The following is a 15,314-nucleotide window of genomic DNA, read 5'->3' on the forward strand; positions in this document are numbered from 1 at the left end:
TAACCGACTGCGCCACCCAGGCGCCCCAAGAGATTCTTAAATACAAAGAACAAACTGAGGGTTGATGGGGGAGGGAAGGGGGGAATGGGCATTGAGGAGGGCACTTGTTGGGATGAGCACTGGGTGTTGTACGTAAGCGATAAGTCAAGAGAATCTACTCCCAAAGCCAAGAGCACACTGTATACTCTGTATGTTAGCCAACTTGACAATTAAAAAAAAAGGACAGGAAAGGAAGCGGTGGATCTGAGCTGGTAGGGCTGGAGATGGCTTCTCAGAGGAGGCAATTTGATATTTGAGCTGGGCCTAAAAAGAAAAAGTATTTTGGCAGTGGTTTTCAGGTGGATGATGGCATGAACAAGGTCATGGAGGTGAGAATGTGCATGGCATGTCCCATCAAGTAGTAACCTGATGTGTGTTTGCCCAGAGTGCTTGGCTTTTCGTCCTTGGACACGGCTGCTAAAACTGTGAAAGGAATCTTCGGATAACCTTTCCAGACCTTAAACAATTGGCAGTAGGTCACGGACCTTTAAATAAATGATATTTACCTAGGGTGAAACTTTGTTTTTTTTTAAGTTTAGTTTCTTATTTTGAGAGAGACAGAGCATTCATGTGCAGGGGAGGGGCAGAGAGAGAGGGGGGAGAAAGAGAATCCCAAGTAGACTCGGTGCTGTCAGCACAGAGCCTGATGCGGGGCTTGAACTCACAAACTGTGAGATCATGACCTGAGCTGAGATCAAGAGTGGGAGGCTTAACCGACTGAGCCACCCAGGTGCCCCTTTAGGATGAAACTAATTAACATTTGGCATACAGTTTATTAGATCAGTGTGATTACATTTGGCAGGGAGTGGGTGGCTCCCAATTGCAGGAGCTGTTTCTTGCCCCCTCTTTTTTCTTCTTTTCTTGCTTCTCTCTACCACCTGTCTCCTTTGGCTTCTCTTTTCTACCAACCTCTGTCCTACAAGGCTTTGGAGGAAGTGGAGAGAGAGAGAGAGAGAGAACTTGATGTTGGGAGTGAGGGACAAGATGAAAAGAGTGGGGGGCATCGTTGAAGGCTTGATCTGCAGTGGGAAAGACAACAGGGGGAGTGGCTGCTTGTGGTGGTGGTGGTAGATCCTTGGGTAAGCGTGTCTTTTTCTTTTTAAGGACATGGGATTTAAAAACGGTATTAACACTTTGATGCTAAGGAATGTTCACAGTATTAATCCTAGTTAACAGAGTTGATTAATATGATTAATGCTTTTCTGACACCTTGTTAGAATGAGGCAGGCAGGGCATTAATAGATAAAACCGTATTACGTGTTTCAGCTTTGAGGCCGGGAGGAACAAGAAGCCCCCCCGCCCCCTTGTTTTTTCCTTCTGAAGAAGCCATATGAAGAGCAACATGGAAGGGTGTTGTGAAGAGGAGGGGTAGGGCAGGGGGCTACCTGTTTGGGGTAAATTTCCTACTGGTTTTGAGCCGTAGCTTCTAAAACTGCAGAGGCAAGCAGTGGTAATTTTAGATTTCTTTCATTTCATATGGGAAGTGAGCGATCACACGAAGGCAGAAATACATCTGTGTGTTCTAAGGATTTGGAGATATTCTAGAAACTGGGTTGAATGAGAACTTGCCAGGCTAGTGGTTCTGAAGCTCTTTTCAACCCTGGCCCCTTTTGAATGTCTGATGAAAGCTGTAGACCTTATGTGGACATAAACACATTGCCTTTTACTGTAATTTCAGTGAGTTCATGGGTTCTCTCAAGCCCTTCCTCATTCATTCACTCATCCATTCATTTAGTTACTACTTATTTTTTTAACTTTTTTTAATGTTTATTTTTGAGAGAGAATGAGAGACTGAGCATAAGTGGGGGAGGGGCAGAGAGAGAGAGGGAGATACAGAATCTGAAGCTGTCAGCACAGAGCCTGACACAGGGCTCAAACCCAGGGACTGTGAGATCATGACCTGAGCCGAAGTTGGATGCTTAACTGACTGGGCCACCTAGGCACCCCTCATTTAGTTACTATTTATTGAGCACCTGCTGTGTGAGCACACAGTTCTAAGCAGTAGAGGGAGATCCTTGAACAAAGCAGAAAGACACTGTGGCATTCTTGGACCTTGGGTTCAGTGGAAAAGAGAAATAGTAAACAAATGGGTAAAATATGTATTAAAATATGACTAGTGCTTTGAAGAATAACAAAGAGAAAGGAATTAGGGTGGAGGTGGGAACTACATTCTTTAATGAAGTGTAAACTTTTTTTTTTTAAAGGCAGAATTCTTTAATTGAAGTATGGTTGACATATAATATTAGTTTGAAATGTGTGACACAGTGATCTGACAGTTATATACATTACTTAGCGCTCACCATGATAAGTGTAGTTACCCTCTGTTACAGTACAAAATTATTACAGAGGGCGCCTGGTGGCTCAGTTGGTTAAGCGTCTGACTTCAGCTCAGCTCATGATCTCACGGTGCCTGAGTTCGAGCCCCACGTCATGCTCTGTGTGGACAGCTCGGAGAGCCTGGAGCCTTCTTCAGATTCTGTGTCTCCCTCTCTCTCTGCCCCTCCTCTGCTCATGCTCTCTCTCTCTCTAAAATAAACATTAAAAAACTTAAAATTATTATGATATTATTGACAGTATTCCCTATGTTGTACTTTTCATTTCTGTGACTTAGTTTATTTTATAACTGGAAGTTTGTACCTCTCAATCCCCTTCACCCATTTCACCCAGTACCCTACACACACCCCTTCCGACAACTGCCAGTTTGTTCTCTGTGTGTAGGAGTCTTTCTTTTTTAAATTTACTTGTTTGTTACCTTTTTTTAGATTCCACATAAGGTAAAATCATACGGTGTTTGTCTTTCTCTGTCTAACTTATTTCACATAACATCGTGCCCTCAAGTTATTCTTTTTACGTTATCATTCTTTTTTATGGAGGAGCGATATTCCATGGTGTATATATAACACATCTTCTTTAACCATTCATCCATTTTTTTAAGCCAGGGTTTATTCTTACTTAAAACTAAGAGTCTTTAAAATACCCAAAGCCAGAAGAATTTCCAGGTTTGAGATGGTATCACAGTCAGGTGATGGCTGCTGCTTCCTCTTTTTCTAAAGCCTCAGAAGGATCCTGGGCATTTTTTCTCGAAAATGTTTCTGGTCTGAAAGCTGATGCCTAGTTTGCTTCATACATCAATCCAGTGAGGAAGAAAAGCACAGTGCCAGTAACAGTCGTCATTGCGAGAGAAACACATCTAGGTTCCCCCTCGTTTCCACATACAGCTAAGAACTAGATCAGATGCATGTTGACTTTTCTTATTTTCATATGTAACTAAAGCTCCATGTCTAATCCCTTTACATTGGCAAAATTACTAACTTTTACCAACTTTTAAATATGATAGTCTTCCACCTTTTCCAGAAAACCACCCCCCAAACATGAAGAATACCTGCTTCCGATGATTGGGTCCATTCAGAATGTAATCAGATTCTGGAAATTGTTTTTGTTAGACATTGAGGGGCTAAAGTTTAGTGAAATAAAACTTCAAATTACTGTTTTGGAAGGAGACAGGATAATATACACATAGGGTTATAATTACTATATATTAGGCAGTTTATATCATTGTAACATATATCATTATAACATATGTTAATATGTTATAATGATATAACCTGTAATTTACAGGTCTAAGTAAAATGAAAATTGGTCATTAACAAAGCAAAGCTAAACCATTTAGTTGGCTAGTCAGAAAATCATTTCTTTAACTTGGACCATTTCTGATACTTGCCTTTTCTGGGCAGCATGCCAGTTCACAGGCTTCACGCCGTTGAGACGCTGTCATTGCTTTGGGTTGTTGGAAAGCTCAGTGACTTTGTCTGGTTATTGTTGATTATAGTTACCAGAGTCCAGGGCGGGGAGGGGGAAGAGACAGTTGGAGAATTTCAAAGAAGGAGGGAGGCAGAACGTCCTGAGGTTCACTGGTTGGGGGAGGCTGTCCTTACCAGTCACTACTATAGAAGTGACTAAGGGACGGTCACATTGGAGTATGAGACAGACATGGAACTGAGAAAATGCATCCTGGACTGGTAGGAAAAGTGGGATACCCGGAGTCCAGAAACCAGGCTCAGGTTTAGGATACCTCACTGAGTACTTGACTTTATTTCTATCACAGATCCTCAAGGCACTTTTTTTTTGCGGGGTGGGGGGGGGGAGGGGCTTGTTTTGTTTTGTTTTTTTGTCCATAAAGTTAGGATAAGACAGTTTAGTCCCTAGGATTTTGAGGTTCACATGACACATGAAAGTACTTTGAAAATATAATACACTCTTTAGATGTAAAATATGGAAGAATAGAGTGGTGCCCTTTGAAAAAAATGAAAAACATCAATTCTATTTCTGCTGTAGTATGCTAACATGTTGCTTTTTTATCTTTATAAAAATTACATGTATACAGAATTTCTAAGAAGTCATGGTGCTGAAAGGCTTATTAGACAAATACCGTTCCTCAAACCAGCCCCTGTAACCTGTCCCCCCTCTCTGGAGGCAACAGCTTACAGACCTTTAAGTTGTTTCCTTGGGAGCTTACCTTCATCTTTTATTTATTTTAACTTTATTGTAGTAAGAACACTTAACACGAGATCTACCCTCTTAACTTTTTTTTGAAAATAGTTATTTTTGAGAGAGAGCGGGGGAGGGGCAGAGAATTTCAAGCAGGCTCTGCACTGTCAGCATAGGGGCCAATGTGGGGCTCAATACTACGAACCGTGAGATCGTGACTTGAGCCAAAATCAAGAGCAGACTCTCAACTGAGCCCCCCCAGACGCCCTACCCTCTTGAATTTTTAAGTGTGCAAAACATTATTGGTGACTGTAGGCACAGTGTTGTAACAAGCAAGTCTCTAGGGCTTATTCATCGTGCTCAACTGAAACTTTAGGCCTGGCAATAGAAACTGCACATTTCCCTCTCGTCCCAGCCTCTGGTAACCATCATTCCACTTTTTGATTCTGTGAATTTAACTACTTAGATATTAACATGTGGAACCAAGCAGTGTTTCTGTGTTCCTTCATGTTTAGTGTCAAATCTAACTCCCTCTGTACGCCTCCCCGTCTCTCTCCCACAGGCCTGCTTGACCTCTTTATACGCTATGGTGACTGTATCACTGTGATGAACCCAGTCATGGACCGTAGCCATGTCTCCTTTCTTAATACGCTCTTTCCCCCCGAGGTTAGCAATGCCTCATTTTTCACCTGCTTAACTTTGTATGTATTTATGACTGATTATTTCCCTCCTTCTCATTCCTTCTCAACAGCTTTCCTGAGGAGAGACTGTAAGCTGGTTTCTTAGCACTGGGTTCTTTCTGGGCTGACAGCCCTCCCGCTTCTCTGCAAGCTTCCATTCTGGAGTCTCCCTTCACCACCATCCTGGACCCCACTGCCTCTTTAGTGCTGGCTCTGTCTCCTGCACCCCACTTGTTCCTCTTTCTTGAACAGGTTCTCATTTTGGTGGAGCACCTTCTTTTTTTTTTTTTTTTTTTTAATGTTTGTTTATTCTGGGGACAGAGAGCTCATGGGCGGGGAAGGGGCAGAGAGGGAGGGAGGCAGAGGGTCCGAAGCAGGCTCCACGCTGACACAGAAGGCCCAGTGCTGGCCTCCAACTGACGAACTGTGAGATCGCAACCTGAGCTGAAGTTGGACACTTAACAAACTGAGCTGCCCAGGCACCCTGGTGGAGCACATTCTTAATCAGTTTCCTGAGAAAAGGGTGCATGGAAAGTCAGGTTTTTGAGAACGTGATTGTCTGAAGTATCTTTATTATAATTTTTTTTTTTTTTTGCCATTTTTAAGTTGTAGTTGACACACAATGTTTATTAGTTCCAGGTGTACAATACAGTGATTTGACAACTCTATATGTTATGCTGTGCTCCCATATCACTGACTGTAATACCTTACATTATACCTTTTGTTCCTGTGATTTATTCCATAACTGGAAGCCTGAATCTCCCTTTCTCCTTTACCCATTTTGCCCATCCTCCCAACCCTCTCCCCTCTGGAAACCATCAGTTTGTTCTCTGTATTTATGGGTCTGTTACTGCTTTTTGTTTGTTTATTCATTTGTTTTTTAGATTCTACATATAAAGAAATCATGTGATAGGTGGCTTTCTCTGACTTACTTAGCATAATACCCTCTGGGTTCATCCGTGTTGTAAATGGCAAGATCTCTTTCTTTTCTAAGGTTGATTAATAATCCATTATATATATATACTTAATATATATATATGTATTACATATATGTACATGCATATATATAAATATAATATGTATTCTACATTTTCGTTGTCTGTTTATCAACACTTAGGTTGCTTCCATTTCTTGGCTATTGTAAATACTGCAGTAAACATAGGGGTGCATATATCTTTACAAATTCATGTTTTCATTTTCTTTGGGTATATACCCAGTAGTGGTGTTACTGGGTTGTATGATATTTCTATTTTTAATTTTTTAAACAACCTCCACACTGTTTTCCACAGTGCATCAATTTACATTGCCACCAACAGTGTATGAGCATTCTCTTTTTTCCAAATCCTTGCCAGTGTTTTTTATTTTTTCTTTCTTTCTTTTTATTTTTATTTTTTAAGTAACCTCTACAGTATGGGGCTCAAACCTACAACCCGGAGATCAAAGGTCACATGCTCCCCTGACTGAGCCAATCAGGCGCCTCTTGTTATTTCTTGTCTTTTTCACTTTAAACGTTCTCATAGATGTGAGGTGATATCTCATTGTGATTTGATTTGTATTTCCGTGACAATTAGTGATGTTGAGCATCTTTTCATGTGTCTGCTGGTATCTGTATGTCTTTGGAAAAATGTCTATTCAGATTCTCAGCCCATTTTTAAATTGGATTATTTTCTTGGTGTTGAGCTGTATTCTTACATATTTTGGATATTAACCCTTTGTCAGATATATCATTTGCAAATATCTCTTCCCATTCAATAGGTTGCCTTTTCATTTTGTTGATGGTTTTCTTCACTGTGGAAAAGCTTTGTTATTTTGGTTTAGTCCCAGTAGTGTATTTTTACTCTTCTTACCCTTGCCTGAGGAGACATATTTAGAAAAATGTTGCTAAGGCAGATGTCCAAGAGATTACTGCCTATATTTTCTTCTAGGAGTTTTATGATTTCAGGTCTCACATTTAGGTCTTTAATCCATTTTGAATTTACTTTTGTGTCTGGTGGAAGAAAGTGGTCCAGTTTCTTTCTTTTCCATGTAGCTGTCCAGTTTTTCCAACACCATTTGTTGAAGAGACTTTCTTTTCTGCATTGTATATTTTTGTCTCCTTGGTCATACATTAATTGACCATATAAGTGTGGGTTTATTTCTTGGCTCTGCTATTCTGTTCTCTTGTTTTGTGTGTCTGTTTAGTGCCAGTGCTATACCGTTGTGAGTGCTGCAGCTTTGTAGTTTATCTTGAAAGCTGTTCCCATATGTGCTGTCAAGGTGGAGGGCAAATGTTAACTGGGGGGCTCACTTGCCTCTCAGACCCAGAACATTCCGGTATTTACCCACTGTTTGGCCAGAGTAGTTAGGGACTGGCTCCTTTAAATTCTAGTTGTCCTTTTCACCCTGTTTCTGTGCCCCATGCTCCCCTCCCTCAGTACCATCCCTCCCTCCCACTGCAGTCCACAGTGAGCAGGGTGGGAGTTCCCTTCATGACTGTGTCTCCCTCTCTCTTTCTGTTTCTGTGTGGTCCCTCTTTCATTGTGCATAAGCTGTTGGGTTGGCCCTCAGTTCTTTGGGAGGAATTGCTCTAAAAATAGGTGTAGATTTGGGATGGCCCTGGAGGAGGTAACCATTCTTGGACCAGAAATGTGTTTCTGTTCTCATTCTTATTGGTAGTATGGGTGTAGAATTTTTGTTTGGAAACCGTTTTCTCTCAGAATTTCAAAGTATTACCTCCATGACATTCTTCGTAGTATTGCTGTAGAGAAGTTCAGTGCCAGTCTTGAACCTTTGTATGCCCTGTATTTCCCCTGTAGAAACTTTGAGGATCATCTCTTTTTTTGAAACTTCTCCCAAGTTGTGTTTTACTTATTGAGCATGCTCGATGCCTCGTGATGTGAACTTTCAGATGGGAAAGTGTGTTTCTTTCAGTTCTAGGAAAAGTTGAGTATTCTTTGAAAATTTCCTTTCCTCATCCTTTTAATTTATGAAACAACTACTAATTAGGTTGTGGATCACCCAGATCAGTCCTCTGTAGTTTTCTTTTTCTTTTTCCTGTATTTCATCATTTTTTTTTTGCATTCTCGCAGATTTCCTGACAATAAATTCATTTTTAAATACTTTAGTATGTGTTTCAGAGTTTTAAGAGGTAGTGACAATGTCAAAATTTGAGATTCTTTAAAAAAAAAAAGAAAATACAAATACCTTATGATCTTAACTATGCATAGAAATAGGACTGTGTCTAAAGATAGCATAATGTTAACAGTGGTTATAATCTCTGCAAATGGATGTATGGATGGCTACTCTTCTTTATATTTTACTGGATTTTCCAAATATTTTATGAAAGGTATTTTCTTTTAAAATCAAGGAGAAGTTTAAAAATATTAAGCCATTCTGATGGATCTAGTACGCCTGCTACACATAGCATGGCAAAAATATAAAACATTACCATTGATAATTGAGGTATTTTGGTAACATCCATCTCTGTTCTGTGTTAACATAATATCGGCAAAATAAATGTGAAAAAGAAAAATAGTTTTTATTTAAATCAGAGTTGCAAAGCAAAACTGTGAATTTCCTCAGTAAAAAGATACTTTCAGTCGGAAGAAAAGGCTTAACTAAATTCTTTAAACGTAATTATTTTTAAAAACATTTTAGCAGATTTGCATCAGATCTCTCATGCGCACACATATTCTTAAAATAATTATATTATTAAGAATATGGGTTTCATTGTTTTAAAGTTAAAGAGAAAAAGTTATGCCATGGAGAAAGCTATGGTTTAATGAAAAGGTAGGGTCTTTAGAGCCAGGAAGACCTCAGTTCCACTCCTGAGTGAGCGTGCATGCGCTTGCTGTGTGCCCTGGGCCACCTTCTTAGTGACCCCTCCCCCTCCGTCTGGGTATCTGTAAAATGGCAGTGACATCTCCTTCATTAGAGTTAGGTGACAGAACCCACCTATGGCATCTGGCAAAGAATAGTGGTTGAATGAATGTTAGGATTTTTCCCTTTCCCAAAGAAAAGTAAATATTAACTAGTATCCTGGTTAATTATGGGCCTAGGGATTTTCCCAGTTGCAGCTTTAAAAAGCAAGGCCAGCCAAGAAAGTCCTAACCTAGTAAAGAAAATGCCAAGCGAGTGCTTGGTTTCTTCAAATAAGAATTTCCCTACCCCCATCTCCGTGCTTTTTTTTTTTTTTTTAACTTTAATAAAATCTTAAATAATAATAATCTCTGTACCCAACATGGGGCTCAAACTTAAAACCCTGAAATCAGTATTCACATGCCCTACCAACTGAGCCAACCAAGTGCCCCTCTAACTGCTTTTTCAAACTCTGATTATCAGGGGGTGCCTGGCTGGCTCATGCCAGGCGGTAGAACATGTGATTCTTGATCTCAGGGTCATGAGTTCAAGCCCCATGTTGGACATGGAGCCTGCTTTAAAAAAATTGTAAAAACACCAACTCTCATTAGGACATAAAAGTTATTTTTTCTTTTTTTTGAATCTCAGTTGTTGACTGATTATTATGGGACATAGTGTTAGAGATCAGATTCTTTAAGGTGCTCTTTTGTGATGGGCTGAGAAACCATATGGCGTGCAGAAACATGGTGTGATTGCTTAATTCAGATGTCTTGTCAGTACTTTGCTTTTTAAAAGAAAAAAACAGCTTAGGTGAGCTATAATTCACATACTGTACAGCTGACCTGTTTTAAATGTACAGTTCAGTGGTTTTCAGTACACTCCGAGTTGTGCAACCATTCCCACATTTAATACATTTTCATTACCCCAAAAAGAAACCTCATGTCCTTACTCAGCAGCTCCTACTTCTCTTACCCTCCTGCATCCCCTGGAAATCACGCATCTATCTTCTGTCTCTACGGACTTGCCTCTTGTGGACATTTCATATAAATAGGATCATACAGTCTGTGGTCTTTGGTGACTGGCTTCTTTCAGCACTTTACCTGTTAATCTTCTGTTTAGAGAGCAAGGTGAGGCGGCCAGAGGTGCTCTGCTAAAGGTTTAGTCAGAAGATACCGTGGCTTTTAAAAGTTAGAGCAAAGGGGCGCCTGAGTGGCTCAGTTGGTTAGGCATTCCACTTCGGCTCAGGTCATGATCTTGTGGTTCGGGAGTTTGAGCCCACATATTGGGCTCTGTGCTGACAGCTCAGAGCCTGGAGCCTGCTCTGGATTGTATGTCTCCCTCTCTCTCTGCCCCTCCCCTGCTTGCACGCACGCTCGCTCTCTCTTCAAAAATAAGCATAAATAATTTTTTTTTTAATTAATAAAAAAAATTTAGAGCAAAAAAGAGGTGCAGCTGTTCTCAGGGAATTTTATTACAGATATTTTGATGCACTATTTAAACATAATGCTGCTTAAGATTTTTTAAATGGTTTTAATAACAATTCAAGTTCCACATTGAAAAAATGCAATTGAATGAGTTTTGACTTGTTTATATATTCATGAAAAGATCACAGGATGATGTACATCCTGTCATCTCCAATAGTTGCCTTGTATCCCTAGTAATCCATCTCTTATCCCTGGGCTGGTACTTGTGGCTTTTTTTTTTTTTAATATGTATTAAATAGAAAATTAGGACTGACTTAGGAGTCCGTGGTGGGAGATAGTATGTGTGGAGGCCAGCGGGCTGACCTTGTGTGACTGTCATCACTATTTGTTTTCTCCTCTGTAAAGTAGCATTAGTTAACAGGAGCTGCCTGCAGTATTATGGTTGGTCCTAAATTAAACATTTTTAATGAAGTAGTTAGTATGGTGACTAACACTCCATAAATGGTAGCTCTTGTTAGTGTTATTTTGTGTTATACTAAAGTACTTGACATATTGGATGATTCATCACCATCACTACTATGTGCCTAGTGTGACGCCTAATACACGGTAGATACTCAGTTTATATTAATTCTCTCCCTTTCCCCTCATTGTTGATAAGTATACCACATGACATTTGTTATTGTTCAGTAGCCCTAACTCCTACCAACTTTGAGAACAGATCTGAAAAATTTCCACTCATTCATCCAACAGATTTTGTCGAGCACATGATGTGTTTGTCCCTGCACTGTGCATTGTGCCCCGTGGATGGTTCCAGGTTGAGTAAGACGTGCGATACATCCTGTATACACCCATCCAGGGTTTGGGCAGAATATCCATGGATGGTGCATGAACAGAGTGGGGTGGAAGTTGAGTGGCTGGAGTGATCGTCCCGGTCTGTGGAGACTTGGTGTTGGCCCCGTGAAGGGTATGTAGTTAAAGGTCTCAAAGGGATCAGAGGGAAGGCATTTTAACCTGAGAAATGGGTTCAGTATTGTGCAGGGCTCCCGAGCTCTATCTGGGAGCAGGAATCAGTCCCAGTGTCGGTGGGACACAGCCCTGCAGGAGTTGGGTGAGACACAGCTGGAGAGGAAGACTGGGGGAGTCCACCGCAGGCTTCCTCCTGGGCCGAGGAGGGGAGTCGTGTTTTGTCAGTCAGTAGAGAGCCTGTAAAGATGTTCCAGAAAGGGAGACAGTTGTATGGTAAGTAGACTATTTTTGAGGTGGCTCTGGTGTATGGATTGAGTTTGACAGTAAGACAGTTTAGTGATCAAGGAAACGGGTAAAAATACAGAGTTGGTGCCTGATTGTTTGTCCAGGTTGTGGTTTCTTTCCCCTTCCGGAATACTTGCAGAGTGTTTACGGTGTGCCAGCTGCTCCTGATGTGGTTGGTCCCCACCACAATGAAGTGTAGGTACAATTATACTCCTTTTTCAGATGGGGAAACTAAGGGTTAGGGTGGCTTAGAGGGTGTTTGCATTGCCCTCCACCTCTGCTGCTCCTTCTCTTCCCCTGTCGGGACCCTTTTCCCATTCAGACCGTCTCTGTGACCTCAGCTTTCCTTCCCTGGCATCTCCCCCCATTCCCTCTCTTGCCTCCACCTCCCTGCGGTCCCCTTTGTTCAGTCTTTATCTGTCATGGCAGCTGTTGTGACCACGCTCCACGTCGTCATTTGCATTCCAGAATGTTTTCTCTAAACATAAATTGGGACAAATCTTTTTTTTTTTTTTTTTTTTTTTTTAAGATGCTTCCTGTCTCTGGCATTCAAGGCTTTTATTGTGTTCTCATCCTTCATAGATTGTCGCCTGTCCCCAAATGCCACTTTTGTTCCTGTTTGGCTCTTTGCCTTTGCTTGGGCATTTTCTCCACCTAAAATGACCTCCTTCCTTTTCTCTGCATCATGAACTTGTCAGTTGGTCAGGAAACTCACACAGATTACTGTGTCGCCTTAGGCGACTGGACTCTATTCCTTTTTATTGGGCTGTAGTGTGTCTTGTATTTTACATAATTATCCAATACCAGACTTGTTAAAACTGATTTGCTGCAACTTACAAAAATCCACGTAGCGGTAAAAAACAGATGAACAGAGAAGAGCAAAAGGACTCTTAGGGTAGAGAAATAAAGCCAAGTATAAAGTTAGTATAGAAACATGTGCTGTCATCCCTTGCACAATGTTGGAAGTAGCTTTTTCCCAACTTCCTGGTGCAAAGAGGGAAGCATGAACTGTTATGAGTTTTCCCAGTGGCCAGATGAATAAGGCCAGTTGCTCTGGTGAAGAGCTTTTCCTAATATTGAGGATTGAAAGAAATGTTTCTGGGGTGAGTGAGAAGGTGGGGAAGGAGGATGGAGATATACTGAGTCTTAAGTTTAGACCTCTCTCCAGTACATGGCCAGGTTCGTGAGGCGTCTTCCTGTAAATGACCTTGATACAGCAGTAGAGCATAATACTAAAGCACAACTTAGAAAACAGTTTTATAAAAGCCAGGACTGTGACCCTACAACAGAGCTTCTGTAAGGATAAAATGGAGAATAACCAAAGAAGTAATGCTTCTGTTTTGTTCTGGTTACTGTTTTACATCTATTTACCCCCAAAAGCAGTCACCTTCTCATAGGCAGGGACCATGTTCTGCTTTGGTTTGGTCCGAAGGAGAAAACCTTACGGGTGAGGAATGAGGAGAGCCGTCCGTGACTGGGGTTTGCTCAGTGCTCTGCTTCGAGTTCTGTGTGCTCAGATTCATATCTGAGATACAGGGTCTACCAATAAATGGCTGTAAGTTTTCTTTACTCTGTCCAGGAGCCCACCCACCTGTTTCTGACACCATTTTTAGCAGCAAATGCACCAGCCAAGTAAAGGGGCAGAGTGACTGCAGCTAGGCTACAGTTTTGCTTCCAGCACTTACAGAAGAGAGCTTCTAAAATTTTAAATAAATTCAGCAATGCTTGAAGTTGCACATTTAATTTTCCCTTTGTGTACTGCATCTGGGACTAAGACGACCTGATACTGTCATGATTACTGAGTCAGATTTGGAAAGAGGTATGCATTTTCATGCAAAAGGCAAAAATAGCAAATTTATTGAATGAGGTCATTTCTCCCCAAATAGCCCTTCTCTCTATAGTCAGAGTCCAAATATGTTGTGATACCTTTTATCCCCCCCACTAACAGCTGCTTTTCTCCCTTTCTTTCTGTGCATAGGAACTTGATAAAGAGCTTCCAGTGCTGAGGCCGTATTTTATCGATGACCCCGAAGAAGCTGGGGTGCGGGAAGCTGGCCTCAGAGTCACATGGCTGGGACATGCGACAGTCATGGTGGAAATGGACGAGCTCATATTTCTCACAGACCCCGTCTTTAGCTCCCGTGCGTCACCATCGCAGCACATGGGTCCAAAGCGGTTCCGTCGTCCCCCGTGCACCATAGGTGAACTCCCCCCGATAGATGCTGTCCTTATCAGTCACAACCACTATGACCACCTGGACTACAATTCTGTCATTGCTCTGAATGAACGATTTGGTCAGGAGTTGCGATGGTTTGTGCCTTTGGGTCTCCTCGACTGGATGCAGAAGTGCGGCTGTGAGAATGTGATCGAGCTGGACTGGTGGGAGGAGAATTGTGTCCCTGGACACGATAAGGTCACCTTTGTCTTTACGCCTTCCCAGCACTGGTGCAAAAGGACTCTCGTGGATGACAACAAGGTTCTGTGGGGCAGCTGGTCTGTCTTGGGGCCTTGGAGCCGATTTTTTTTTGCAGGAGACACTGGCTATTGCCCTGCCTTTGAAGAGATAGGAAAAAGGTTTGGACCTTTTGACCTTGCAGCTATTCCCATTGGAGCGTATGAACCAAGGTATGTACACTTCCCAGGATGGCAGCCCTGCTATGTAATAAGTGGCTTCAACTCTGAAGTAGTTGAGTTTGTGGTCATTTGTGATCTCCTTTCTGATTTTGCTGGTGGACTTTTGGTGGTGGTGGCTGTTATTGGGGGGTGGTGGGTCAGATTCAATTAAATTTCTTTTGAAAGCGTTTCAATCATGCCATTAAGTAATTACTCAGAATCAGAAATTATATCACCCAGAAAGATGGACCAAGGTTTAAAGAATTGCCGTAACCTAGCTACAAGTTGGCATTCAGTTCTGACTTAAGTTGAACCTACCAGCCAGTAATCAAACCTAGCTCACGTTCTTCACATGGAGGACATGCTACATAACTACCTTTCACTTCACATCTGGTGTGCATCTGTCCCCAGCCTGTAGCCCTCCTGTGTTTGGCAGAGAAAAGGTGAGGAAAGCTAGCAATCAGTCCCTTGCAATGGTGTTACTTCAGTCTGTACTGAAGTTAATGTGGCAGTGACCCCATGGCATGCCCCTCGCCCACAGAGCAGTTTAAAGGTCACACTCGCACTGGAGACCGAGGAGACCCAGCCCTGCCTGTGTTGTTTCATCTTGTCTAAGGAAAAGAGAAGCGACTTCAAAGATTTCAGTTAGATTTCAGCTAACTGGGTGACAGGAACAAGTTAAACACTAAAGTACATGCACAGATACAGAATTGTATGTATGATGGCATTTTATTTCAGCAATCCTACAAGCAGTAAAACACTAGTTCAAAAATGAATTGAGCAAATCCGATGATTAGTTTCCATCTGATTTTGTTACATGTATTTAACTTTTAAGGTTCACTAAAAACCATTTCTTCACTATCTTTATGAATGCTTGCTTCTTTCTCCCTCTTTTTTTTCTAGTTTAAGAGGCTGGACACTTTTACCTTATTTTAAAATATTATGAATCTGTAGTAGTGCTTGAACTACATTTTTTCCACTA

At 41.4% G+C, this 15,314-nt stretch overlaps 1 protein-coding gene across 4 annotated transcripts in view; it reads left to right on the top strand.

Annotated features, from left to right (window-relative positions):
• The window catches only part of NAPEPLD (N-acyl phosphatidylethanolamine phospholipase D), a 46,343-nt gene that overhangs the window by 22,453 nt on the left and 8,576 nt on the right, over positions 1 to 15,314 (top strand). For all 4 annotated transcript variants that reach the window (XM_043588667.1, XM_043588668.1, XM_043588669.1 and 1 more), the window contains exon 3: positions 13,698 to 14,344. In XM_043588667.1, the coding sequence (XP_043444602.1) occupies positions 13,698 to 14,344 (647 nt within the window). The remainder of the gene's footprint in view (positions 1 to 13,697; positions 14,345 to 15,314) is intronic.

Source organism: Prionailurus bengalensis, chromosome A2 (assembly GCF_016509475.1).
Source record: "Prionailurus bengalensis isolate Pbe53 chromosome A2, Fcat_Pben_1.1_paternal_pri, whole genome shotgun sequence".
Lineage (NCBI taxonomy): Eukaryota > Metazoa > Chordata > Mammalia > Carnivora > Felidae > Prionailurus > Prionailurus bengalensis.